General features: G+C 34.1%; 2 protein-coding genes across 2 annotated transcripts; one reads left to right on the forward strand and one right to left on the reverse strand.

Annotated features, from left to right (window-relative positions):
* The first annotated feature begins 396 nt into the window (after nt 1-396).
* LOC113862339 lies at nt 397-1,407 on the forward strand. Its single transcript, XM_027495429.1, has one exon. It carries the CDS (start codon nt 397-399, stop codon nt 1,405-1,407), a length of 1,011 nt encoding a protein of 336 aa, XP_027351230.1.
* Nucleotides 1,408-7,653: 6,246 nt separating this feature from the next.
* LOC113861136 (DNA repair protein UVH3) lies at nt 7,654-25,434 on the reverse strand. Its single transcript, XM_027493752.1, has 19 exons — nt 25,302-25,434; nt 24,949-25,199; nt 24,078-24,229; nt 23,917-24,000; nt 23,661-23,775; nt 22,753-22,830; nt 21,506-21,675; nt 21,294-21,414; nt 20,728-20,805; nt 20,586-20,639; nt 18,296-18,480; nt 16,402-18,112; nt 12,413-12,607; nt 12,244-12,329; nt 11,731-12,022; nt 11,483-11,619; nt 10,750-10,834; nt 10,088-10,639; nt 7,654-8,537 (listed from the first exon to the last, which is right to left on the reverse strand). The coding sequence occupies exons 1-19, from the start codon at nt 25,387-25,389 to the stop codon at nt 7,857-7,859; spliced, it is 5,115 nt and encodes a 1,704-aa protein (XP_027349553.1). The 5' UTR covers nt 25,390-25,434; the 3' UTR covers nt 7,654-7,856.
* Between the last annotated feature and the right edge of the window lie 1,110 nt (nt 25,435-26,544).

Consider the following 26,544-nt stretch of genomic DNA (forward strand, 5'->3'; position numbering starts at 1 on the left):
AACCCTCCAAAATTTGAGGGAGAGTTTGATCCTGAGGGAGCTCAGAAGTGGATAGCAGATGTGGAGAAGATTTTCCATGCCATGGGATGTAGAGAGGAGCATAAGGTAACTTATATGTTGAGTGGAGAAGCTGAAGACTGGTGAAAATTTGCTAGTCAAACTCTAGTGTAGGAAGATGGTTATATTCCTTAGGAGACATTCAAGACAAGCTTCCTGGGAAATTATTTCCTTAGAGATTTAAAGAAACAGAAAGCTAGGGAGTTCCTTGAGTTGAAACAATGAAATATGTCTGTAGGTCAATATGCTACTAAATTTCATGAATTGATGAAATACTGGCCTCACTATCAATATAATGATGGAGAGGAAGATCTATATGCTTAATTTGAGCATGGGCTAATGCCAAATATTCGAGCTGCCGTTAGTGTATTTCAGCTGACAGATTTCCCCACTCTAGTGAGTAAATGCAGAATATTTAAAGCCAATACTAAGGGTAAGACGGTGGATACCAGAATCGGTGATCCTGTGAGGCAAGACCGAAGACCTTCAAGATTTTCTAGAGGACCTTACTCTAGTCCAAATCAGTCTCAAGTGAAAAGGACTATATCTCAAGAAGATAGTAGTGGTGGTTCTAGTTCTTTCAGAAGGCCACTAAAATGTTTCAAGTGTGGTGGACCACATATTAAAAAGAATTGTCCTCAACTTCCACCAACATGTGACATTTGTGGAAAAATGGGACACTATGCAAGTGTCTGTTGGTCTGCTCCACAAAAGAGAGGAAGCATGAGCGTGGTACAAAGACCTGAATCTAGAGCGAGCATTGGAACAAAGCCAACTATGAAAGGCAAAGTTTTTGCTATGAGTGGAGCTGAGACTTCAAAATCAGAGGAGCTTATTAGAGGTAAATGTATCATAAAATACCGACTTTTAGATGTGTTATTTGATTCTGGTGCTACTTATTCCTTTATTTCTGTGGATTGTATGAGATGTCTAGAATTACCTTTATCTGAATTGTCTTGTGATGTCATTGTATCTACTTCTATGGGTAAGCCCGTAGCAACTTCTTTTGTGTGTTTAGGTTGTCCTGTGATGGTACATGGTAGAAGTTTTAGTATAGATTTGATTTGTTTACCTCTTTCCCAACTTGATATAATTTTGGGAATGGATTGGTTGTCATCCAACCATGTTCTATTGGATTGTAAAGAGAAAATTTTGATTTTTGGCACTAAAGTATCAGAAAGTGCTAGACTCTTAAGTCCAGATCCGTTGGGAAATGTAATGAGTGCTAAGGCTTTCATGGTTCTATTTTTAATTGAGACTGAAAATGAAATGAAGCCTGAGTATATCCTAGTGGTGAGAGATTTTTTACAAGTTTTCCTTGATGATGTTATTAAATTGCCACCGGAATGAGAGATTGAGTTTACTATTGATCTCATTCTGGGAGAAAATCCTATTTCTGTTGCACCATATAGGATTTCACCAGTGGAATTGGCTGAGGTAAAGAAACAGGTAGAAGAATTATTGCAGAAAAGGTTTATAAGGCCAAGTGTGTCACCTTGGGGAGCACCTGTTCTTTTGGTGAAAAAGAAATATGGGAGCATGAGGATGTGTGTTGATTATAGGCAGTTGAATAAGGTAACAATAAAGAAAAAGTATCCTATTCCTCGAATTGATGACTTGATGGATCAGTTACGAGGAGCTTCCGTATTTTCAAAGATTGATTTGTGATATGGTTATCATTAGATCAGAGTCAAGAGTGAGGATATCCCTAAAACAACGTTTAGAACCCGCTATAGCCACTATGAGTATCTAGTTATGCCATTTGGTGTGACTAATGCTCCTGCAGTATTCATGGACTATATGAATAGAATTTTTCATGAGTTTTTGGATAAATTTGTTGTAGTATTTATAGATGATATTCTAATTTATTCCAAGACTCTTGAAGAACATGCAGAACACTTGAGAATTGTTTTGCAGATACTAAGAGAAAGATAGTTGTATGCAAAATTTTCTAAGTGTGAATTTTGGTTACCACAAATCCAATTTTTGGGACATATGGTATCAAAAGATGACATTATGGTGGATCCAGTAAAGGTTGAGGCAGTGGCTCAATGGCCAAGGCTTACTAATCCAATAGAAATTCGCAGTTTTCTGGGACTAGCTGGCTATTATAGGAAATTCATTGAAGGGTTTTCTAAAATAGCTTTTCCTTTGACGAAGTTAATAAGAAAAGGAAAGGAGTTTGTGTAGAATGAAAAGTGTGAAGCTAGTTTCCAAAAGTTGAAAGAAAAGTTAACATCTGCCTCTGTCTTAGTTTTGCCTAATCCAGAACAGAAGTTTGATGTGTATTGTGATGCATCTGGACAAGGGCTTGGTTGTATCTTGATGCAGGATGGAAGGGTAGTTGCTTATGCTTTGAGGCAGTTGCGTCCTCATGAAGTACTCATGACCTAGAATTAGCCGTGATGATTTTTGCTCTTAAGATATAGAGACATTATCTATTTGGGGCGAGATTTAAGGTATTTAGTGATCACAAGAGTTTGAAGTACTTGTTTGATCAGAAAGAGCTAAATATGAGGCAGAGAAGGTGGATGAAATTTCTGAAGGATTATGATTTTACATTGTCTTATCATCCTGGGAAGGCAAATGTGGTTGCTGATGCTTTAAGTAGGAAGTCCTTGCATATGGCAAATATGGTGGTGAAAGAATTAGAATTGATTAAGAATTTCTGAGATATGAATTTGGCAGAGGAGGTGCGACCTCAGAGTTTGTCTTGGGACTTTGATAATCAACAATGATTTCTTGGTTAGGGTTCATGATGCTTAACAAGAAGATGTGTTCTTGTAGGAAATGATGAGGCAGAGGGGTGAAGGAAAGGATTTGGAGTTCCATTGTGATGCAAATGGATTGATTAAGTTCAAGAACTGTGTGTATATTTCTTTTAATAATGAGCTTAAGCAGATGATACTCGAGGAAGCTCATAAAAGTAGAATGAGTTTTCATCCTGGTGCGAAAAAAATGTATCAAGACTTGCGTAAGAATTTTTGGTGGAATAGAATGAAGAAGGATGTGGCTGAGTATGTGGCAAAGTGTTTAATTTGTCAAAAGATGAAGGTAGAACATCAACGTTCACCTGGGATGTTGCAGCTATTAGAAATTCCTGAGTGGAAGTGGGATAGTATTTCTATGGATTTTGTGTCTGGTCTACCAAGAACCAAGAGTAATCATGATGCAATTTGGGTGATAGTAGATAGATTAACTAAAGCAGCTCATTTTCTTTTCGTTAATATGAAGTACAAGTTGGAGAAGCTACCAGATATGTATATGAGAGAGATAGTTAGATTGCATGGAGTGCCAACTAGTGTTGTGTCAGACAGAAATCCAAGGTTTACATCAAGATTTTGGGAGAGTCTGCAGAAAGCCTTGGGTGCTAAGTTAAAACTTAGTTCAGCTTATCATCCACAAACTGATGGTCAGACTGAAAGAACAATACAATCCTTGGAGGATTTGTTGAGAGCTTGTGTGATGGAATAGCAAGGAACTTGGGAGGAATGTCTACCTTTGATGGAATTCACGTATAATAATAGTTATCATGCAAGCATCAGAATGGCTCCATTTGAGGCTCTGTATGGAAGAAAATGTAGAACCCCTTTATGTTGGTATGAAACTGGTGAGGCGATCCTATATGCGCCAAATATGGTTCAAAAGCAACATGAGCAAATCAAATTGATCAGAGAAAAGATGAAAATAGCACAAGATAGGCAAAAGAGTTACTATGATAAGAGGAGAAAACCTTTGGAGTTTTAGGTAAGTGATCATGTGTTTCTGAAAGTTTCACCTATAACTGGATTTGGAAGAGCTTTAAAATCCAAGAAGTTATCTCCTAAGTTTATTGGGCCATTTGAAGTGCTAAGTAAAGTTGGTCCTGTTACTTATGAAATTGCTTTGTCTCCAAATCTCTCAAACTTGCATCCTGTATTTCATATATCTAAGCTTAGAAAGTATATTTCTGACCCTACTCATATGATAGAACTTGATCCTATTCAAGTGAGAGAGAATTTGTCATATGATGTATAACCGGTAAAAATTGTTGATCGTCGTATTAAGAAATTAAGGGGTAAGGATATTTCACTTGTTAAAGTAATATGGAATACTAGTGATGAGGGAGATGCCACGTGGAAAACTGAGAATAAGATGAGAGAATTATATCCTGATTTTTTTGTAACTTAGCGAATTTTGGGAACGAAATTCCTTAAAGGAGGGAAGAATTGTAATATCCTATACTTTGATTTAAATAAAATGAGGGTTGTTAAAGTATAATTGGAATAGATTTAGATAGAATTTATATTTAAAAAAATAAAATAAAATAAAATAAAAATATGAACAGTAAAACCGCCTATAAACAATGTCGATGAACAATAAAACAACCTATGAACAGTATAAACCGCATATGAACAGTGAAACCGCCTATGTACAATGACTGATGACGTCATCAGTGACATCAGCATGACGTCACATTTACGTACAGTTCATGTACAGTACGCGTGCACAGTGTTTTCGGCGTAAACAGTGACCGCGAACAATGTTTTCGGCGTGAACAGTAAGACAATGAACAGTGTTTCCGGCGATAAACAGTAATTTCGGCAGTGAACAGTAAATTTCAAAAGTTTTCTATAAAAAGAGAGTTTCACACGAAATTTTTATTTCTTCACTCTTATCCAAGGTTCTCAAAGGTTCTAAGGCTATATCTCACCATTTTCTCTCATACTAAACCCTCATAAACTTAGATTTCTCTTTAGATATGTGATTCTACGTCCATTCTAAAGGATTTCAAGTAAGTTTCTCTAAGTTTGAAGTTAGATTTTCTGTTCGTTTCTCTTCTTCTTCTTCTTCTTATAGATGTTCATGATGTTTTTAGGAAAAACTCCGTTCTAGAGTTATAATCTTTGGTTAAATCTTTGTAAAAGCTCTGTTTTGAGGTAAGAGGGCTCTACTTTATCATTTTGTTATGTTTATTACTTGTATTCTCATAGATGTTGTCATGTATGTGATTATACGTGGAATAATCCTTGTTTTCTGAAAATAATCTGTGAAAAGTGAGAATAATTGATTATTTATGTGATTTTTTTATGAATACATGGTGAAAATGTGATATTATGTTCAAATAGGGCATGATAAGGTATATTGAGGATGGTTGATATGATTTTATGATTTTGTGATATGAAATATGCAAAGAGATGGATGTTTCATGTTTGAATATATTGTGTTTCATGTAAAAATGATGTATATTGTGAATATGCCATGGTTTGATGTATATGATGAAAAGTATGTGAAAATATAATGAAAAAAAATATATGTGAACATGAAAAATGACATATGTGAATATACTTGAAAGAGTATGAATGGAAAAAGATATTATGTAAATAGTTACAGAGATATACTAGAGGAGTGGAAGATGGAGACGATATGAGATATCTTGGAGAAATGCAGGGTGATGAGTGACATTTGGGATTGTGCACGAAATATTATGTACGAATGCACCACATGGTCGCACACTCGTTTCCCGACTTGACTCCTGACCATTACCTTTACTAAGGGGTTGTCTATTGCATGCGTTGTAATGTTGTATTTGTATTGTATTGAGTCATCTGACGACTATTTACATGGATGTATAAGACCTCGACATAAAGACATCGGATAACTGTGGCCACAGGGCGCGGTAAACGTGGATATAAGAAAGAAAAAGAAATTGTGAACCTGTAGAATATAATATGTGTTGCGATGGGAACATGCTTTATATGACATTGTGATATGTAATGCCATGATATTTTCTTTAATTGTGATAAGATGTGTTTTGTGATGAATATGTGTTATGTATGAGTGGTAGGGTAGAGACTCACTCTTACACAATATTTTTCAGGAGACCAGGACGAATAATACTAGGTTCACAGTGCATGGATAGATGAGAACTGCTATAGAACTTAATTATTTTGAGTTATGTAATGAATATTTTCAATTCTATAGCATTCTTTTGAAACAGTTGTAAAACTTCTATTTCTTTTTGTGGTTAATGAAAACTTTAGAATCTTTGTTTTTTTAAAGTACTTATGAATTAATAAAATTTTACTCTATGGATCTTATATCATTTCATTATTTCTTTTTCATTAGAGAGCTTTTGAAAGAAAATTTACTTTACCATTTAAATATTTATAAAAATTTATCATGTATTGAGGAAAGAAATATAAGGTGTTACAACCAATGTTGTATTAGGATTTTCAGTCTAGGCACTAAACAAGCTTGCTTACGCTAGTATCCATAACATACAACAAGCACATAGAAAATGAGAAAAAAAATGTTCCTTATTATTAGGAGTGTGAAATTGGGCTTGACTTGATAAGCTGGCTTGTCTAACTCACTAAAAATGGTGAGTCAAGCTAAATGCTTTGAACCTGCTCACCCTTCATATTTTAGTCCGTCAAAATGTAAGGATCAAGACAAATTGAACTGTTAAGCCTATTTTTAATTTTTAAAAATAATTATTTATTAATTTTTATTAATATTAAATATTTTTAAAAAAATTTCTATTTCTTTTATAATTTAGGTCGGCCAACCCATTAACCTATTGGCCAATCAACCCTTTCTTATTATTTTTTTTTTTTTAGCAAGCTTGCCCGTTTAGCCCATTGTTAATTAGGTTGAGTTAGAAAATCTAGGTCATTGTCCATATAAGACTAGGTAGGCTAGCTTGTTTTTGGGCCATATCATAGGAATGTTTATATCATAAACCAATCAAATCTAATGTGAATAATAAAAACCAAACTTAAAAACCAAAAACTGAATTAAAAAAAAAAAACTGCAAAGTTAAATTGTTTTTTTATTGAATTAGATTAAATTTCATATCTAATTTTAAAAACCAATTCAATCCATATCAAACTCTAATTTATAATATGATTTTAATTATGAAACTACTTACTCACTTACACATATATAACTATATATTTATTTATAACATAATTATTTTTCATAATTTCACACTCATTTACATCTTATTATTATTTAGAAATATTTTATTATAATATTGTGTTTATAATTTTTTCCATTTTAAATTAATTTAAAAATATTTATTATATTTTTTTTATAAGTTTTATTTCTATATTAAATATAGAAAAAATATAAAATAGTTTATTTACATCTTTTAATTAAACTAAAATAATAAGAATTATATTTGGAAATTTCGCAGCAATTGTATGAGATATTTGAAAGTTTTTATTCTAAAATTAGTTTTAAAAATTTCAAAGATATGTATTGTTGAATTTATTTAATTTTAACTGCATATTTAATTTAAAAGTACATAATTTAAAATTAACGTATTTAATCCAATTCAAACTGTATTTTATTAAATCAAAATGGTTTAAAATTGATGTTGCTTTTGAATTGATCCAGATTGAACCCACAACATTTTTTTTAATCAAATTGAATGACTGTTTCTCTTAAAATCAAACCGGTCTAATATGTAAATAACCACCTTAATGGTAGGGCTGATCCGTCAGCTGCTGGTCATTTCACGTCATTGCCCTAAGTCTTCCGGAATCAATATTTAATAGTCACGTGTTGCTCCCATTCTTTCTCAAGGTCAACCAATTAATATTTTATTGCCATTATAGCCACATGGCAATTAACATTTTCTTGATGATAAAGCATATGTGCAAGATACACATGGCACGAGGAATTATAAATTTAAACCCAGCTTTTCCAAGAACCCCTGTCCTTACAATCAAATGGAACAAGAAAATACATAATAAGAAACCAAACAAGTTGAAGTGTTAGCAGAAATAAGCACAAACCGGAAATCCAAAGTTTCAGTTCTTCCTTCTTCTTCTCAAAAACGGCATAGCACTAAAAGCTCCAGTGGAGGCTCCACTATTGTTATGAGCATTCTCTAGTATCGAGTCCCCTATGTAAGAATGATCATAACTACTAGCATTTACAAGGTCATTTGATTCTTTATTGAATTTACAAGAGGCCGCTCCATCTTGTATTCCATTATCAGCCTTTTCAGTGTCAGACAACAATCTATCTGAATTATTTTTATCACGGTCAGTTTCATCCAAAAAATCAGAACGTGGAAATTCAGCACTATAATTCACTGTTGCAGTATGCACACAATCAATTGAATTATGCTGGTTACCTGTCTCACTATCATCTAAACAGAATCCACCTCCCATTTTAAGGTAGTCATCAGAAGACACGTGGTTGCCAGTCCCGGGATGACTAGTTTGACCAGCATCAGTGTGAAACCAACCTTCTGACTTAAGATGACTGGGCAAGTTATCCTTTAGAGGAAAATTCTTTGCACTGCATTCTTTCCCCATGCTAAACTCAGTTGCAAAATCATCGCATGCACCATGAATATGAGATAAATTCTCTTCTATTGGCACTTCAAGAAAACAAGTCTGATTGCTCTGATCAAATGAATCATCAGCATCTTCAATTTCAAGGTCTTCGAAAGAATAGTTGACAGGTTTCCGACATCGCATTGACTGGAAAGCACACAAACTGTTAGTGGAACAGGTTCAAATCTAATTCCATCAAGATGGAGGGTTCCTTTTCTTTTTTTTTTTCTTTTTGATTTACTACCTAGCAGAATTGTAAAGCTTTACTTTCTTTTTTAATTTTATTTATCACCTAGCAGAGACATTTCATGAAATTGAAAGGACTACAAAGCACCAAAGAGAGCTATTTTTGTTTATTACTTTATTATTAGACTGTGTTTTGTTCAATTGGGGGTAGGGGAGGAGAGATTTTATTGAAGAGTAAGAAAGGACAGGAGAGGGGAGGGAAATTAAAATCCCTTTGTTTGAATAAAAGAGAGGGGAAGGGAGAGATTTAATTTTTATTTTTCCTCCCTTAGTTTGGTTTGTAAGGATAGGGAAGGAAAATAAAATGAAGTTAATGTTACACCTTATGACATAAGAATTGTTAGACAAGTTACTAATGAAACTTCTCTTTCCTTGTGACAAATGCAAGGCATGTAAATTATTTATTCTTCATACATATTTACTTGTCTGAATATATTGCTATATTTTGTTTTTCAACACAATTTGCTTAACAAAATTGGATTACCAAAAACTAAAACTATAAATATGATTTTAGAGCCCCAAGCATAAAAGCACCTGGATACCGAGAAGAAAAATAGTACATGAATAAAGGTGATGTACCTAGAACAAATAATTGTGAAGTGAGACTAGAAAGGTGCGATATTGTGGCGAAGGAGATGTGTATGCATAAAGAAACTGAGGAAGGGATGTTGTGTTTAAGTCTGTTAGAATTATGTAATTATAGTAATGTTGTAAATAAGAAAATTAGTATTTTTGTGGTTACGGTAAATTATGTAATTGAATATTCTATATTAATAATCCCTATCATATAATATATGCTCCATTGTGTAATCAAGACACACGGATTCATCCTATGTTTCTCATTCTTTTTTCTCAGTAGTGTCTATGAAGGAGAACCCATGGTTTCAAAGTTCGGGCCAGTTAGACTTGAAAAGTAATCATAAATCAACTTAGTCATTTATGGCTTAATTTAGGTGAATTTCTAATGAAGTCCTTACAAGAGAAAAAGATAAGAAAATAAATAAAACTTCTTTTATTAGTTAGAAACAACTTATTTCCTCAAATTTTATAAAAGTTAAATGAAAGAGCTTCTTAGAACTTCTAAAAATATAGAAAAGCATAAGTTGTTTCTAACTTATGATAAGACTTTTATTCATTTTTATACTAATATTTTTATCCTGTAGGGACTTCTCTAGGAGTTTACCCAAATTAGGCATAAGTCAAAAATAATAAAAGCCGCTTTCCCCTCCCCTCCCCTCCAAATTCCCCAATTTTGGAGGTACAGCTAAAATAAGAAAGAGGGGGCCTCCCTTATTTTCCCTCCCCTCCCCTCTAAATTTTTGAAACAATCAGAGTCAAATTTAAAAAATCCTTCCCCTTTGTTTCCCTCCAACCAAATACACTGCAAGAATAAAAGGTTGCTAACAAATTTTTTCATGTCAAAAATCAAAAGAATTGGAATGAAGCTTTACCCTTCGCACTTCTGTTGGAACCTTATCTGCATGCACTATTGGCTCATGATCTTCAATGTCACTACTACTAGATGAGGTTTCAGCATGACTTTTCTTCTTCCTTCCTTTTTTCATTCCCGTACCTCTACTACTTCTTCCTCTGCCCCTTCTATTCCAAATCATTGCCTCATCATCACGCTGCTCTTTTGTCTGCATACACGGCTGTAAATTCTCCACCTCAGATGTACCAGGTGCAGAAGATGGATCATCAATGATTTTCTTTTTCTTTGACTGCACTTTAGCAACAGTATCCCCATCATCCTTCCTTTTCCTTGATTGCTTTATTTTTGATTCCCTACCTTCAAGACTTTCCTCTGTTCTGCTTGAAATCTCCAATTTGCTATCCTCAGGTTCTTTCCCATCCTTCCTATTCTTGTACAATTTTGCAGAATCATCTATCAAATCTGAAGGCTGCTGACCAGTGATTCCTTTTACTGCTTTCTTAATTCTCTTGCTACGGAATTTTGCAAATCTTTCATTGAAACTGTAAAATGCTTCTAATCGCAGTTGAGTCTATATTAAAAGATTAAGGAAGTATCAGGATATCCATAATAATTAGGAGCATTGAGCAGACAGCAGGCAATTAACAGCAGCAAGAAGATCAATAAAACAAAGTTTCTAACCTCATGTTTGTTATATTCCTTTAACACAGGTAATAGCAACTCATCTGCTTTTTGGCCAGTCCACCCAAATTTCTCCCAGCACAATCTGCACAAAGGAAGTAACTAAAAATGTCAGAGGATATAGAAATACAAGTTTAAACAAGATTGCGAACATTCCAAAAGTGAGATCAATACAGTCTCAACTCTCAAGATTTACAATAATCATACTCAAATTGATAACATTCATAGAAAAGCATGGATTGATTTCTGTGAAGACTGCAAGTTTATCAGGCTCTACTGCTCAAACATAGCATGAAGTATTGACTTTAAAACCCCTTCAAAGAATCAATGCAGATACATGTTAAAGATTAAAAATCAAATTCAACCAAGGGTAACCATCCAAAGAATAGCTTTAAGGAACTAAAACTCTCAACTAATCCCTACCCAAAAAAGCTACTGCATCAAGGACAGTGACCATTCCTAAAATGCATGCCAACAGGATTAAGCATAATATTGATTTGTGAAAGCAAGAATAAAGCACAACCGGATAACACCCTTTTTCCTGGATTTAAGAGAGTTCTATTGAACCTCAGTGGGAATTGGAGATGAGAATTTTGAGAGATTAAACCCTCGCAATATAACAACAATCTCCTGCTTTTCTAGGCATATCCGTATATAATCTCATCAATGAACTGAATGGTCATTTAATGGAAAAAAGGGATATGGAAAGAAGTAAACAGATATATAAACTCACTTGCGAAGAATAAGATGATCTGGCTTTCCCCACGTGAAGGGATCAGTTGACTTATCAACATGTGGAGCAGAGTAAGCAGATATAACTGTTTCACTCGGAAAAGAAGAAGGAATATGCCAATTCTTGCTAACATTTCTCTATTAAGAAAACAAAAAAATCAGAAATGTCATAGACAAGCACAATACAGTAAATGCAAAACTATCCTTCATTAGTACAGGAGAGAGCACAAAAGGCAGGAAATCTATTACATGCTTATCGAAGAAAATTTGCTTTATTTCTTGGTTGTAATCTGGTAACTCCTTTTGCTCCTGCGGATGGGGGATGTTCTGGTCTGATGCAGACTTGCTAACATTGCAATTTGAGGAATGTATTTTTTCTTCTACTTTTGACCCTTTCTTTCTGCTACTGGATCCACTTTTAGTATCCAATCTTCCAAGGATGGTGGGATCTGGTGACTCAACCCATTGCCGGAATTTCAGGAGGCCATCTTCCTCAGGGAACGCATTCACAACCTCAATAGCATTAACAATGCCAATCCCGCTACATTAGCATGCCACCCAAAAAGATCTAGTAAGTTGCAGAAACAACATATATAAAAGTACCACAGAAATCCTACTACAAAGAAATACATGGAACATCTACCAAATATCTTATTACATGTTGGACAAAGAAGAGTCAGATATAGACATTTAGCAACATCTCCATGCCTAAAGGCACTGGTTCACTAGCCAAAATACACTACAAGGTAAACGTTGGCCCACCTTACACCTTCAGTATAATCACTCCCAAGAAGAAGAGCCATGCGTATTAATTTTTCTTTGGTCAATCCAAGCTCCTTTTCAATGTCCTGAATCAGCCAAAAGAAGCATGGAAATGAACAATTTTACAACAGAAATTTATTCACAGATACAGCCTTTAACAAATACGGACCTCCATGAAGTATGTCTCTACGTATTTGCGGTCATCAAATATATTTTTGTAAACATTGCGTGCCCCAAACAGAAGGACATCAGAATCATCGGTCACAACCCCATCAACTAGTTTTGCAATTTCCAGATAAGCACATTGTGCTTCTGCTTCCATTGGAGCAATAATATATGGCAAGCCAAACATTTGCAGTAGTTCCTACAGAGTATCGGATGCATCAGCAACACAAGGTATCAAAATAATTCAGGCCTGGAAAATCACTGATCAAGTGATATACATATATTGAATGAGAACAGTGATAACTAGCACTTGCAGCTAGGATAATTAGTTAGGACAGTCATAATAGTTAGTAAGGAAGTTAGTGATTTATATAAATACGAAAATATAAAGGGAAAGGAGTCATTCAGTCTTGTATCATTTTGAGAATTGAGCTTTAGCTCTTTATGAATGGAGAAATACTTTGTGAAGGAGAAACCCTAGGAGGAAAGTTCTCTCCTTTGTTCTATTCTTTTGCAAGCAATCAATAAAAACAATCTTCCTTTCCTTTTCTCTATTTTATAATTTGGGTTCCTAATAAAATGGTCCAGCCTGCTGATAGAACTGGACCAAAGAGATTAGAACAGAAAAGAAAAAGAAAAGAGACAAAATCCTAGGAAGAATCATGTTTTATTGAGAAATGACTCTTGTTGGTGGAATTGATACCCCTACACTAGTGCAGAATGGTTTACAACAAATCTGGTAACAGTCCCTATCAGGTATTCGAGAGCCTAATCTCTCCTAGTCCAATCCAAGTGATTAACCAAGATGTCCCCCACTTCCCTCTCTTTCTCCTATTCCTATTTATTTCCCACTTGTGACTGTTGGTTAGTTATCAGTTATTCTATTACTGATCTGGGGCTGGCCCACCTTTCTTTTTCGTGACATACACCTTCCTAATTAGAGGCCAGATCTGAAATCCGGGGAGAACAATCTCTAGTCAGAGAAGAAAAGGAGAATTCCATGGTGATCTTGAAGAAAGAGACCTGTGATCGCAAATTATAGCCTCATTCTTGGAAGCCTAGTATTTCTGATCTTGAGCAATTGTTGAAGCAGTTAACAATGAAACAAAAAACACAAAAACCGGATAGGTAAAAGAGGTGTTTGTGAAGGGGGTAGCTGATTCTTGTGGATTGCAGCCTCATTCTTGCATGGCATTTCAGAGCTAAAGCACATGATGCACAAGATATTGAATTCTCCCCATCCAACTATGCAAGACAAGAACAACATGGGGGGTAGTAGGACAGAATGCAGTGAAGCAGTGGCTAGCTTTTGGAAAGAAGGGTGGGGTTACCCACATTTGATGGAAGCTCGGGTGGGGGGACTACCTACCAATAAAGGGGAACTCTGTTCAGCAGCCAAATGGAGTTTGAAAGAAAGTCCATCCTCATGAGAATCCTCAGAACCTTTTAGACTATGTTGCCTCCCTCTGGTCCCGCCTTTCCTTCTCCCACTGATCCACTTGAATGGCATAGTGTCTGAGGTTTTCTGATAGAAACTGGTTGCAATGAAAAGAAAATAAAATCCTTATTGAGAGAAAAACACAATTCCAGCCCTACTCCCAATGTGGAAGCAGAACAACAAATTAGGGAAATAATACAGCAATAACTCCCCTTGATATTCGAGAGACTAGGAAACTCCCACAACTGAATTATTTTTACTCCCTGTCCTCTCTCTTTCCCTCTCTATTATTGATACCATCTCTGCCATTTAAAATTATGTAACTAACAAAAGTTCTCACCAACAGTCCCAGCCCTACAAATGAACAAATGATAGGAATTGTGCCCTGCCCTCTAGGTGGGGAAAGGTCTACCAGCGGAGATCAAAGACTATTGCGCCTTAATGTGTTAGGGGCAAAAGGGAAAATTTGTAAAAAGTTAGTTAGAGCTAATTCTGTTATATTGAGAGTTGCTGTATGGAGTGGGCATCTGGTGATTGGAACTGATATTTGGGGCAGAGAGATTCTCTCTTGCTGGGGGAGCATTGCTCTCAGAAATTCTTCACTCTTTACCTCTTCCTATTTTCTTCTTTCTATGTTCTGCAGGCATCCTTGATACTATACGTATCAACAAACTAACCAACCTACTCTAACTAACTAATTACTCTACTAACTAACTATCATAGAGGTTATCTATCATGTTCCTTGAGACAACCCTGATTGCAACTCCTCCAATAAACGATTGAAAGATGATTGCATTTCAGCTTGTGTTCTCACTTGCCCATCACCTAACACCTTCGCCACAGCTTTGAGAGTAGACACAGGCATCCATGGCAGTGCTACCAGCATATCTGTGGTTGGGCATACACTCCGCCAATTGATTAGGAAGGTCAGATCAAATGTCAGAAACCAATAAATGCAAATGGAACAGACTAAATTAAGAAAGAATGTATGTCAAATCTGCAATGCCCACAGAGATAGGCTCCTATTCCACTACTCACAGAAAAGTTAAGAAATTGACTTCTCCCACAAGTTATGACCCATGTCTCCATAAGAAAATATACGTGGTATAAGTTATAACCATTTCCTATTTTTATTTCCCATTCTGCCCCCCTGGCTCCAGCCCCTTTTTTATTGCTTCAGCTATATATCTTCCACACCCAAGGCCCATGACTGAGTTGGACTGGCTTCACTAACTCTTGGGGCCTTACACCTTTTCAAATTATCACATCAGTGAGCTATAAATATTTCAAAACCTTAACAATAAAATGTAAAATAGAAGGATGATGCCAAAGCCAATTAACCATGTTATTTAACAGCATCCAAGTGTAAACTATTCGTCAACTGGTGAGCAAACAGCATTAAAAAAAATCACTAAAATGAAATGCTTTTATGCTAGTGGCACCTATTCACACAGTATCTAGCTTTATGACTTTCAAATTGCATAATAAGTTTTTGGCTGATATATAAGCATTAAAATTAATATTCAGTCCCACTATATGAGCGTTCGTATGTTTTAATCTACCTTTACCAATTGAACTAATTTTCAGCAGAACCTTTGAGATTAAACAATTGTCTTAAAATTCTTGTTTAATGTTTGAAGTAGCATTTCTCTATGTGTTCTCTGAAACATAAGAATTCCATCCATATTTCCCTGTCAGTGCTGATTAATTGCTTTCCTAATCTTGAAAATAGAAATAAAATAAAAAAACAAATACAAGGTAAGAGTTTCATATTAGATCAGTACCAGAAGAATGCAAAATACAAACTACTTTTACTTATTCAAGAATTTAGCAGATATGTGTGTTGGTTAAAACCAAGTGTCTTCTCGGATAGCAGTTGAAATCCTGATTGCATGATGTAAACTGTGTTTCTACAGTACATATTTATTTGGGTGCCTTTTAAAATTTTCAAAATCAATTATATGGTGACTATAAATGTGTTAGGATACTAGAGTCCCACGTTGGAAATATGAGATTCTAATGTAGGGTTAATCAGGACTTAGGCTCTCCAAATACAAGGGCTAGGTTTTGTGGTATGGTTCTCCCAAGGTTCTTATCAAATTGTTTTTGACAAGTGAAAATTTTAATTTTTCTGTCAAAAAGAATTGATTCCGGGTGTGAGATCCACAAATTATCTACAGGACAGTTCTTGTTTGAGTGCCTTTCAAAATTTTCAAAATCAATTTTACAGCAAGTAGAATTGATTTTGAGAGAAGTGGAAACTTTTAACTTACCTGATAAAGAATTGATTTTGGGTGAGATCCACATATACATATCATATTTGCACTCTAGATGTGATTCTCCCTTACTATCTGAACAAAATCAATTCTTCTATCCTCACTTTTAAAGCATCCTTCCCAAACACAAATAAACTTTCAAAACCAATTCTTTTAATGTCAATTCCACCAAAATCTAGAACAGATAGACCTTAAATTGGCAGAAAAAGCATGAATATCTCAGTAGCAGTTTGAAAAATTAATAACTAGCCGTGATATGATATCACATTAGTCGCGCACCTGACAATCGGTGAACAATTCACTGTTTACAGATTCTGCATTACGCTCTAGCTTCCTCTGCTCATTTTCTAGGTTGATATATTCTTGACCAAGAATTTGCATTTCTTCCTCCAGTCTAACCTCAGGTGCATGAGCAGGAAAATCTCCCAGCATCTTAACTGCATCTTTTCCAAGGCTACTAGTTATTTCCTCATAGAAATTTCCATTATTGTTCTCTGAAGGCAATTTTGGCTCAATATCAAGGTCTTCTTTTGATCCTTTCAAGGATGATTCCACCAAAAGAATAGCTGGTTTGGTATTGTCAGTAGATTTACTCAATGCTTTAGATTCCTTACTATAGTTCTGTTTCTCTTCTTGAGTTTCAGCAAGTGGATCAACCTTGGATGTATTGTTGCAATAGAAAGACACTTTACCTTCATCATGTTCATCCAATAATTGCTCTGCAACCATGGGGACCTCATCCTTCAACATTACATTTGCATCTGAAATTGAATCTTCAGAACAAGAGTGTCTGTCCAATCCGCAAGGTTTGTCAATCAATATCTCTGCGTTACTGGAATTTATTGTCACAGATGACTTTGGCTGACTTCCATTAAAATGGGAAGTTTGTGCATTATTTCCAGCCACATAATCATGCTTTTTATATCTGTCTTCAATTTCATGTAATTCATTTTGTTCATTACTGTGTTCCCTACACAAAGTGAAACTGTTCATACTATCTTTATGATTCAGGAACCCAAGGTTTTCATTTAAATTCACTAGGACAGAACAATGCAGATCATCTCGATGTTCTAAACTGTGATCCAATTTGTTCTCATAAGCATTCAAATCCTTATCTAGAGATGACATGCATTTAAGTTTGCCATCCCCTGTACTTTCAAGACTTCTCCTTATTGCCTCTTGCAAATCAGACTCCTCCTCCAACCAACCTTGAGATGCCAATTTTCCTGACAGTAAGGTGCTGTTAGCACCATCGCAATCTCCTTCCTCCCATTCTACTCCACCATCGTTAATATTATCCTCATCTGCAACAGAAGACTTCAATTTTACCTTATCATGTTCAGGAAAAATGTTATTCTTACCTTCAACAATTCCTTCTTCCCAACCACCATCTGAATCAGAATGAGATGGTAGCTCTGTTTCTGCAGTATCATCAGCAGAAAAGATTGCCACTGGATTTCCTCCTACTAAACTGGAAAAAATATCATCCTCACCATTTGTAAACTTATTATTGCAATCGTATTCAAAAGATATATCTATAGTAGTATCCTTATCAGGCATTGATTGTTCATTTTGCCCATTATCTCCAACTAAGTCAACATTGACCTCTCGTGAATTACCAACAAACTGGATCCCAGAACTTTCTGATGGATCATTATTGCCTGCAATTTCTACTGTTCCAATATTTGCAGCCTGGTTCACGCATGCTCTTTCCTGCTCAATCTCCTTCATTATATCCAAATTCCTTTGTATATCACGGGTCATACGCATCCCCATAGCCCTCAATCTACTAACACGAAATCGACCCCTCTCATCAAGATATGTCTGAATACTGTTAACAGGCTCACTAGGTTCATTGAGAACCAATCCACCTGAAGGATTAGAATCATTGCCTGCAATAATTCTATTTGCAAGATTCTGTGAAGGATGTGTTCCTGGCATCTTCTGCTGTGTATCTTTATTTTTCTTTAACCTAGTGGAGGTAAGTTCCCTGCCATATTTAGGAATGCAAAGACAAAGGAGTTGTCAACATTAAAATTCTACAAGATATCAAACTCAATACACGGGAAAAGCACCCAGCTTCATTGACAGCAGCTAATTAAGGCCAGTATTTATCAAGCACTGGAAATTTATTCATTGATAGCCCAAAGTAATTGAAAATAAGATCACTCACTGTTTATCACCAGTAAAAGATGATGAGAATATATATTCTCTGTTGGCTTCAGATGCGATCCGCGAAGTTTGTACACCACCTACTCCTCCTCCAGCTGCAGCTTTCTGTACTTCATCTATCTCTCGTCTAAAAGCAACAGTTTTAAGGTAAGCTTGTATTTGTAGCTCAGAGAATTTTGCAGGATCCTGGAAGGAGCCAATTGAATGATATTTTTAGTACTTTATATCAATGCCCAATCACCACTAGTTCTGAGGAAAAGTAATTCCAATACCAGAATGAACAATAAAAAACCATAACAGCATGAATACCATCAAGCATCAGTAGAGTGCCAAACTAAATCACTAACATGAAGATGGTCCACCGTTGACAACTAGTGAAGTTGGAATACAGCTTAAGTGGTGCAGTCATTACTAATATAAATTGAGAAACATGCCACCGGCCACCCATTTTGAGACAAATACAAATGCTAAAGGGAAAATATCATTACAAACCATATAACACTGCCCAATACTGCTAGGAATCATGTCATCAACATCGCATTAGGTGTTTCAGGATTACCTACTCAGAATCACAGGTTTCAGTTTGCCACAACCAACAGAATTGAATAATAGGGAGTATCATGCTACTTTTTGATGGAATGACCTTAAAGACCTGTTTGGTGGTCAAGATAAGGCTGGATAGGATAGGATAGCTATCATACACATTCTTAATCAAGTGTTTGTTGAGCCACAATGATAAGATTAATTTATCCTGTTACCTATCATGTTCTATTGAACTAGTGTAATTGCTATTCCGAGAATATGGCTGAGTTAGAAGAGGAAGAAAACGATACCAATTGTCATCCCCAAATTCAAATACCCTAAATTTATTCTATTACTCCCTCTCTCCTCTCTTTCTCTCCTCTCTATTTTTATATATTTTTAAAAAATATTAAAATTTTAATAAATATATCAAATTATTTTTATATTTTTTTAAAATTAAAATTTTTTAAAATTATTTATGTATTTTCTATAAATAAAAATAAAATTTAATTTAATAAATATAGACAAAAGGGTAATTTTTTCGTTTTCTGCATATTTATGTCATATCCTTCCTCTTATTAAGTCTGCATCAAACATTGAATATGATAAAAACTTATCATGCTCTTATTATATCCTACTCTTATCTAACTCTCTTATCTTATCCATCAAATATTGAATATAATTAAAGTTTATCATGCTTTTATCATATCCTATTCTTATCCAACTCTCTTATCCTATCCATCAAACATTGAATATGATAAAAGTTTATCATGCTCTTATCATATCCTACTCTTATCTTATCCATCCCGATCATATCCTGGCCACCAAACAGACCCTAAGTATCAATAAGAAATCTTGGGTCTCACTCATTCCCAAAAGCAAGCTCATAAGAGGATTACTTAAATTCTTATAAGGAGTATTTTGACTCTACCCTTAACCAATGTGGGACATCTTAACACACGTCCCTCATGTGCATCAAGTTTGCAGGACTAGACATCTATAGATGTCCCAACAAGACTAAACATCTATGAGTAGCCCAACATTGAAACTGGATGGGCTCTTATACTATATTAAGAAACTTGGACCTAACTCACTCCTAAAAGTTAGCTCATAAGAAGAGAATTATCTAAGTCCTTATAAAGAGTATTCTAACTTTATTCCTAGCCAAAAGTTAGCTCATAAGAAGAGAATTACCAAAGTCCTCATAAAGAGTATTCTAACTTTATTTGTAACTAACGTGGGACATCTTAAGAGTATCAATGGATCAGGAAGATTCTGTTGTGTTACAACCCACTAGGGTCTAAACTCATGATAATGCTGTAATAAAAGAAGCAACCAGCCTATTTACCAATTTCAAGAAAAAGCATGAATTTTCCATCCAGAGTCCCACATTCACATTTCATTTAAAAGTTCAGTAAAAATACTTAACAACAATAAGCCATGCCATGCTAGTGCCACAACTAAATTGCTGATCATACAGCATAAACAACCCAAAAGGTTTTATTACCACTTTCAGTTTTTTATGACAAGCAGTATGTGATTATTCAAAAGAAAATCAACTGAAATCCAAATACACAAGTCTTGATAATACAAGCACTCAGTTCTAACAATGAAAGAACTAGTAGTAGGAATATATTTGCCCCCAATATTTACTAACAATCAAAGACCAATGTCTAAGAGTATACTCTACTATTCATGTCAATCGCAATTTCAACTCGGTATATGATTTACATTTCAATATATCAAAGTTAAATGTGCTTTCCATCAACCTTCTTGACTCTCTGATACTTTTGTCTGTTCTCTGCAATCAGACGCTCTCTCATCTGCAGAATAATTATTCAATCACCAATGTCAGAATAAAAGGTAAAAGGTAAAAGGTAATTAAGCTAGACAATACTTTATGGAATCAACCTGAACAAGAAGGTCCAATTGCATTGATGGAGGCAAAGAGGCTAGAACAGCTGGATCAACTTCACCATGCATAGCTGGCTGAAAAAGAAAGTTTAAAAAAAAAAAAAAAACTATTTTAATTGTTTATTTTCAGATGACCCATATGACAATGCGATAGTTAAGTGGTGGTGTGGGCCAGTAATTTGTATTTAGTAATTGTAGGGCAGTATGGTATGCTGCATGGCAGTTATGTGTATTCTTAAACAGGATGTGTAACAGATTTTTATTGTTTTTGGTTCAATTACTGAAGTTTGTTTGAAGGAGAAGACTTCATTTTAGGGCTTAGGCCTGTTTTATTGTCCTGTATTACAAATGTTAGATTAATTCCAGAATTCTTTCAACTAAATCTTCTAGTTTGTGTATTCAACTCAAGTCTAACACACGGATTGATATTAAACTTAGGAATCATTGCGGTTTCATATATTAATATTACCAAATTGGAAACGAGCAAGATCTGTTGCCTAAACTCTCAGCACAAACCAGATTAAATAACTCAAAGACATAGATGTCTAGAAATATAAACTGACCAGTATCATCTCTTCATTTTCATCATTGTCACCTTCCTCTTCCTCAATAGTGGAAGCCCCAATGGAAGTTGATGCATTATTTACTTTTTCATTTTCCTCTGCAGCAACAGATGCAGCTAACCTAGCAGACACATCAAAACAAATATAACATTTAAAGTTTAAACAAGCAAAAACATAATAACACCAAAATTATGACATTTCATGCAGCTTACATTTCATCGATTGTGTCTTGATTTGACATTCTTGATGTCACATGATCATGTCTTGAGCTACACCCTACGATGTCAGTTTCACTGAGCAGAATCCCTTTGCCCCGATCATTATACTCATGTTTCTGGTTGTCAACTTCCTTTACTAGTCCTTCTGTTTTCTTTCCTTTAAGCTGATATCAAACAATAAACAAAAGTATTTTACTACCAAACCAAATGAAAGACAATATATCATGCAGATGAGTTGTAAGCAAGCCAATATATCGCATGATGTTTTCAAGCAAATATTACCTAATGAATAAGAGAATATTCTTTAAAAACAATCTATCTGATCCTTTTTTTCTTTTCATTTAATGTGTTAGTTAAAAAGGAAGCAAAAACTAATTATAATAACAAGAACAAGAAAAATGATAAAATACTTCGCAGACTAGTTTGGTAGTCCGTGCAATGCACAGGTATTATGCATCATCAAAATATATAATAAAGATTGAAGACATAAAAATTGAAAATTTTGCACGATTATAAAATTAATCAAATATAATATAGTAATAAAGATTAAATTAATTATGATGTATATTTTAACATTACATGTATAGTATTGTGTTAGAAAGATATAAATATAAAAAAGATTGTGCATTTTATATATATAAGACTGTGATAGATAGAAAGGAGTAAAAGATATCCTAATGTTAAAAGTAAATTTTTTATAACTAACTAAAGAAAGCAAAGTGAGAGAGTATTTGAGAACAAAATGAATTTTGAGAAAAGAATTAATGAAAGTAATGAATTATATAATTTCTAATAGAGAAAACATGTTTTCTAAAATTAAAAACATGTAATTATTGATAATTTTGGCTAGGAGTATTGCAAATAATAAATTAAACATTATGAATTTTATAAATGTAAACATAAGTATTTATAGAAAATTTTGAAAGTTTATTTAAGGTAATAAAGAATTTTGTAGAAATGTAAAGATAGGAATTTAGAGAAAATCTAAAAATTTATATTTATTTAAGGTAATAAACAAAAGTTAAGTAATAACTTCGATCATCATAATTTAGAATGAAATTAACAAAAACATGGGTAAAAAGTAAAAATATTGCAGCGAAAGAGAGTGTAATTCACAAATCATTCTTAGACAATTTTAATCTTAAAATATACACATGGCAAATTGTGAAGGATAGTAACTTCATTGAATGTTTCACTTCCCAAAAAGTAGACTCGTTTATATTAGAGAGGTTGATATATACCTGCGCGAGAATATCAAGCTGCATTGACTCTGGCAAAGCAGCTAATACTGCTATATCAACTTCTGCATTGACTGATTGCTGAGAGAAGAAAATATAGATGTAGCAACAAGAAGTTAAAAGGATTCAACAAATTTAGTAGCATTAACAGAAAAAATCAGGATGCAGTAACCCATTTTAATCCCTAATATTGAAGCATGGGTCAATTTCTTCATAAAAAAAAACATCAACAATTTTTATTTAATTTTTCAATGCCACTCAATAAAGTCAATGACTGAATTGAGGATTTTGTAAAGTCAAGGACTAAAGTGGCAAATGATTACAATTTTAGGGACTAGAATGAGAGTTTATTGAAAAGCAATGACCCCCAGCAAAACAGGTAGACACCAGAAGAAATAAAGGTGCAGCAGGGGAATATTATCCCTGAGATGTTAGCTGACCAGGACAACTAATTCTGTTAGGACAGTGACAGTACTAAACTATCAATCTGTGAGGGGGAAGTTATTGTAACCAAGGGGGTCTAGTGAATAAATAGAGGATGTCACTGGATGGGGACATGATTCTTGCAATCTGAGAGAGTGGGAGTGGTGGACTTCTCAAATGATCTTGCTAAACAGTGTAGTCTACATTCTTTCCTGATTCAGGTCCGTTACCCCACTGGCGCAGGCTTGCTTAGGATTTCTCAATAAAAACACCAAGCTCCTTCTAATTCTAGTTTAACATTTACCTTTTAAAACATAAGAACTACAAAGAAAGATAAATATAGCCTCATTTCCCCACAATGAATTTGTTGTTACATTCTTGGACATGTATGACTTATGATCAAGAAGGAAAAAGCATATACACATAAATAATAGAAAATTCATTAGGCTACTTGTAATAATTTCATCCATGTACATTTGCAAATTTACCAGCATAGTATCTTCATCTGCATAACATTCCCCTTCTGAAGGATTAATTACAGTAGAGGCCACTCCTGTTCTGTCAAGTATTCCATTTTCCTCAGCAGCTATAGATGCTGCCAACCTATCTTAGCATCCAAACATTATAGACAAGTCACAACCAAATTCAAGATCAATTGTATAAAAAAAATTTTGTGCAACTTATACATAAGATACTCCATGGCTTTTGGCTCCTTCATTTAGGATAAACATATAGGTTGCATACATTTCATCAAGTTCCTCCTGGTTGCAGCTTGTCAATATTGTTGGAAAATTTCGGTCCACCTTAGCTGCAAATTTAGCTGCAGACCTAGATAAATAATTCAAACAATGAAAATAACTGACAAAAGAACACATCTACGATTCACAACAGCATATGCGGTTTACATTTCATCTAGCTCTTTCAGATGACTTCTTTCCAAATCATAGCCAACAAAGTCCTTCTCAATAGATTTTTTCTGACCCTTAGTATCACTATCCAGCTTCATCCTCTGGTTCTTAACATCATCAGCCAGTTCCTTCAACCTTAGTGCCTTTAACTGTAAAAATGAAAATAAAAATCGAAAAATAAAATATTTAGCAAGTAATAAATAATGAAAAAAATATTGAATCCCCATCATAATGTACTTAATGTGCTATATCTTCTCCTCACTAGCATAAATGGTACTGTTTGGTAGTAAGGAAACTAAGTAAGCAGAAACGAAAATGAAAATCACACCATTTTGAGATATCCAAGATCCATAAAATCACAAATATTATACAAGCATACATCTCCAAAATCACATTTTCGCACAAACTACAATGAACACAACTCGCAATTAAGCAGGTGAAGGAGAAGCATAAAATATATAATATACCAAAATCACATGGACAATCATTTAGAGCGTGCTTAAGGTGGAAAATCGGGAGGAGTGTGCAAATAGAATGAAATGAAAAGCCCCTTTAAAACTACAGAATCAACACATTTTTCCACAGACTTCTCTCCCAACACGGACAATCATTTATGAGGGCGAGATTAGAGTGGAGTGAAAAGCTTTTCATTCTCACTCATCGCCACGTAGCAAAAGGGTGGCAAAGAAATATATAAAAAAATGTAAATAAATTGCACTCAAATTTATCCATCCAACATTTTAGTACAACGAAGCAAATGTGAAGTAATTCTTTTGTGTGTCTAATTTTCCTTGTATATTCCAACGACGAATGAGGTTGCACAAAATTAGGGGGAGAAGAAGGAGAAATCATGGCTCAGTGGTTCTACATGATTGAGTAGCAATTTCTCCGCAGTCTTGCGGACTTTGGCTTGGGCGTTTTCGCGCTGTCTGCGGCGGGCGATAACTGTGCGGCGCTTGAGGGCGGGGGTTCCGCCGTCGAAGACGAAAACTGGCTTCGTCCGTAGGAACAGAAGCTTGCAAATACGGCGGAAGAAGCCGAGCAAATGAGCGTTTTGAACCATTTCGCCCTTCTCGTCGCGCATCGCCTTCACGAACTGCACCATCCATATGCTCGCGTCTGAAATTAGAGGAAAAAAGGGTCACAGGATTGATTGTTTCTTATCTAAGGCGATTGATGAGACGGCAAAAAAAAATAGAGTAATAGGGTTCGAGGGGGTACCGACGGCGAGCGTTTTTCCGGTAAGGGTTTCGACGGAGACGCGCCGGCCGACGGGGGCCAGTAGTTCCCAGAGACCGTGGACTCCCATTCTGTTGCTTCCCGGACTTGTGCTTCAATCGCGTGTTAGTTATATATTATTTAAGTTGGTCGTTGCGAAATATTACTTTATAAAATTAAAAGCCTTTATATCTTATTTCAAAAGTTCGATAAAATTATACGTATCTCATAAATTTTAGTTAAATCATTATAATAAATATATAATGGTTTTTTAAAAAATTTAGTCAAGATGCACCGGCCTTACACTATGTCTATAGGCCTGATGAAAAACTTAAGGCTCGACAAGAATGATGCTAATCAAAGGCCCGAAAATGTCAATGTGATTTTCTTAACTGACCGGATCCAATTCAAAAACAGGTTCCTAATTTTGGCTCCATTTGTATTTGTCAACTTCTGTATTTCATCATAAATTAAGGTAGACACGCACTGTTATTAAATAGGTCAGTTATAACTAATTTAACCTTAATTTATATGAGTTAAATGTTTATTACGTGAAAAGCTCACAAAACTAAAATATTCATAGAATTAAATGGATTAGAGTTAATCCATAGACCAATTATCTTTAAAAAAATATATTATAATCTATTAAAAATATTTATTTTGTATAATATATTTTTTACCATAAATTTATAAATAAATAAATTATTTAAAAATAGATTAAAATATTTAAATTTGTATAATATTAAATATTTAGAATAAATTAATATTATTAAATAATATTAAATATAATATAATAATTTATTATTAAATTAAATTAAATTCTTATCTAATTTTTATTTGTATTATTGATAATTATTAAATTGTAGTAACATTTTTCATTCATATAATTTTATAAATAATTTATTAATATGTTATTTTATAATTTTATTTGAGTATTAATCATAAAATTTTTCATGTTTTAATATTTTTATATTATTATACTTTATTTTTTATTTTTATAAAATTATTTTAAGAACATCATATGTTCAATAAATATTTTTAAAGTTACAATAAAGATATAAAACTAACAACCAAAAAATAACATTAGTTAAATTTATTAAGTCATCTATTATTAAATTATCAAAATATTCAAAATTATTTATTTATGTGAAATTTAATGTGTTAAAAAAAAATACAATATTGTCATCATGAAAATCATAAATATGTGATATATAATATTACAAATTTATGGATGCAGAAAAATAAT

Source organism: Abrus precatorius, unplaced genomic scaffold (genome assembly GCF_003935025.1).
Source record: "Abrus precatorius isolate BTA unplaced genomic scaffold, Abrus_2018 Scaffold3, whole genome shotgun sequence".
Taxonomy (NCBI): Eukaryota; Viridiplantae; Streptophyta; class Magnoliopsida; order Fabales; family Fabaceae; genus Abrus; species Abrus precatorius.

Excerpts from the sequence above, each read along its gene's own strand:
- LOC113862339 (XM_027495429.1), top strand. The coding sequence starts at position 397 with ATGCCAAATATTCGAGCTGCCGTTAGTGTATTTCAGCTGACAGATTTC.
- LOC113861136 (XM_027493752.1), bottom strand. The coding sequence starts at position 25,389 with ATGGGAGTCCACGGTCTCTGGGAACTACTGGCCCCCGTCGGCCGGCGC. Across the intron at positions 18,113-18,295 it reads TCTTTTACTGGTGATAAACA|GGAACTTACCTCCACTAGGT; the intron begins GTGAGTGATCTT and ends TAAATATGGCAG. Across the intron at positions 10,640-10,749 it reads AGGAATATAACAAACATGAG|ACTCAACTGCGATTAGAAGC; the intron begins GTTAGAAACTTT and ends CTTTTAATATAG.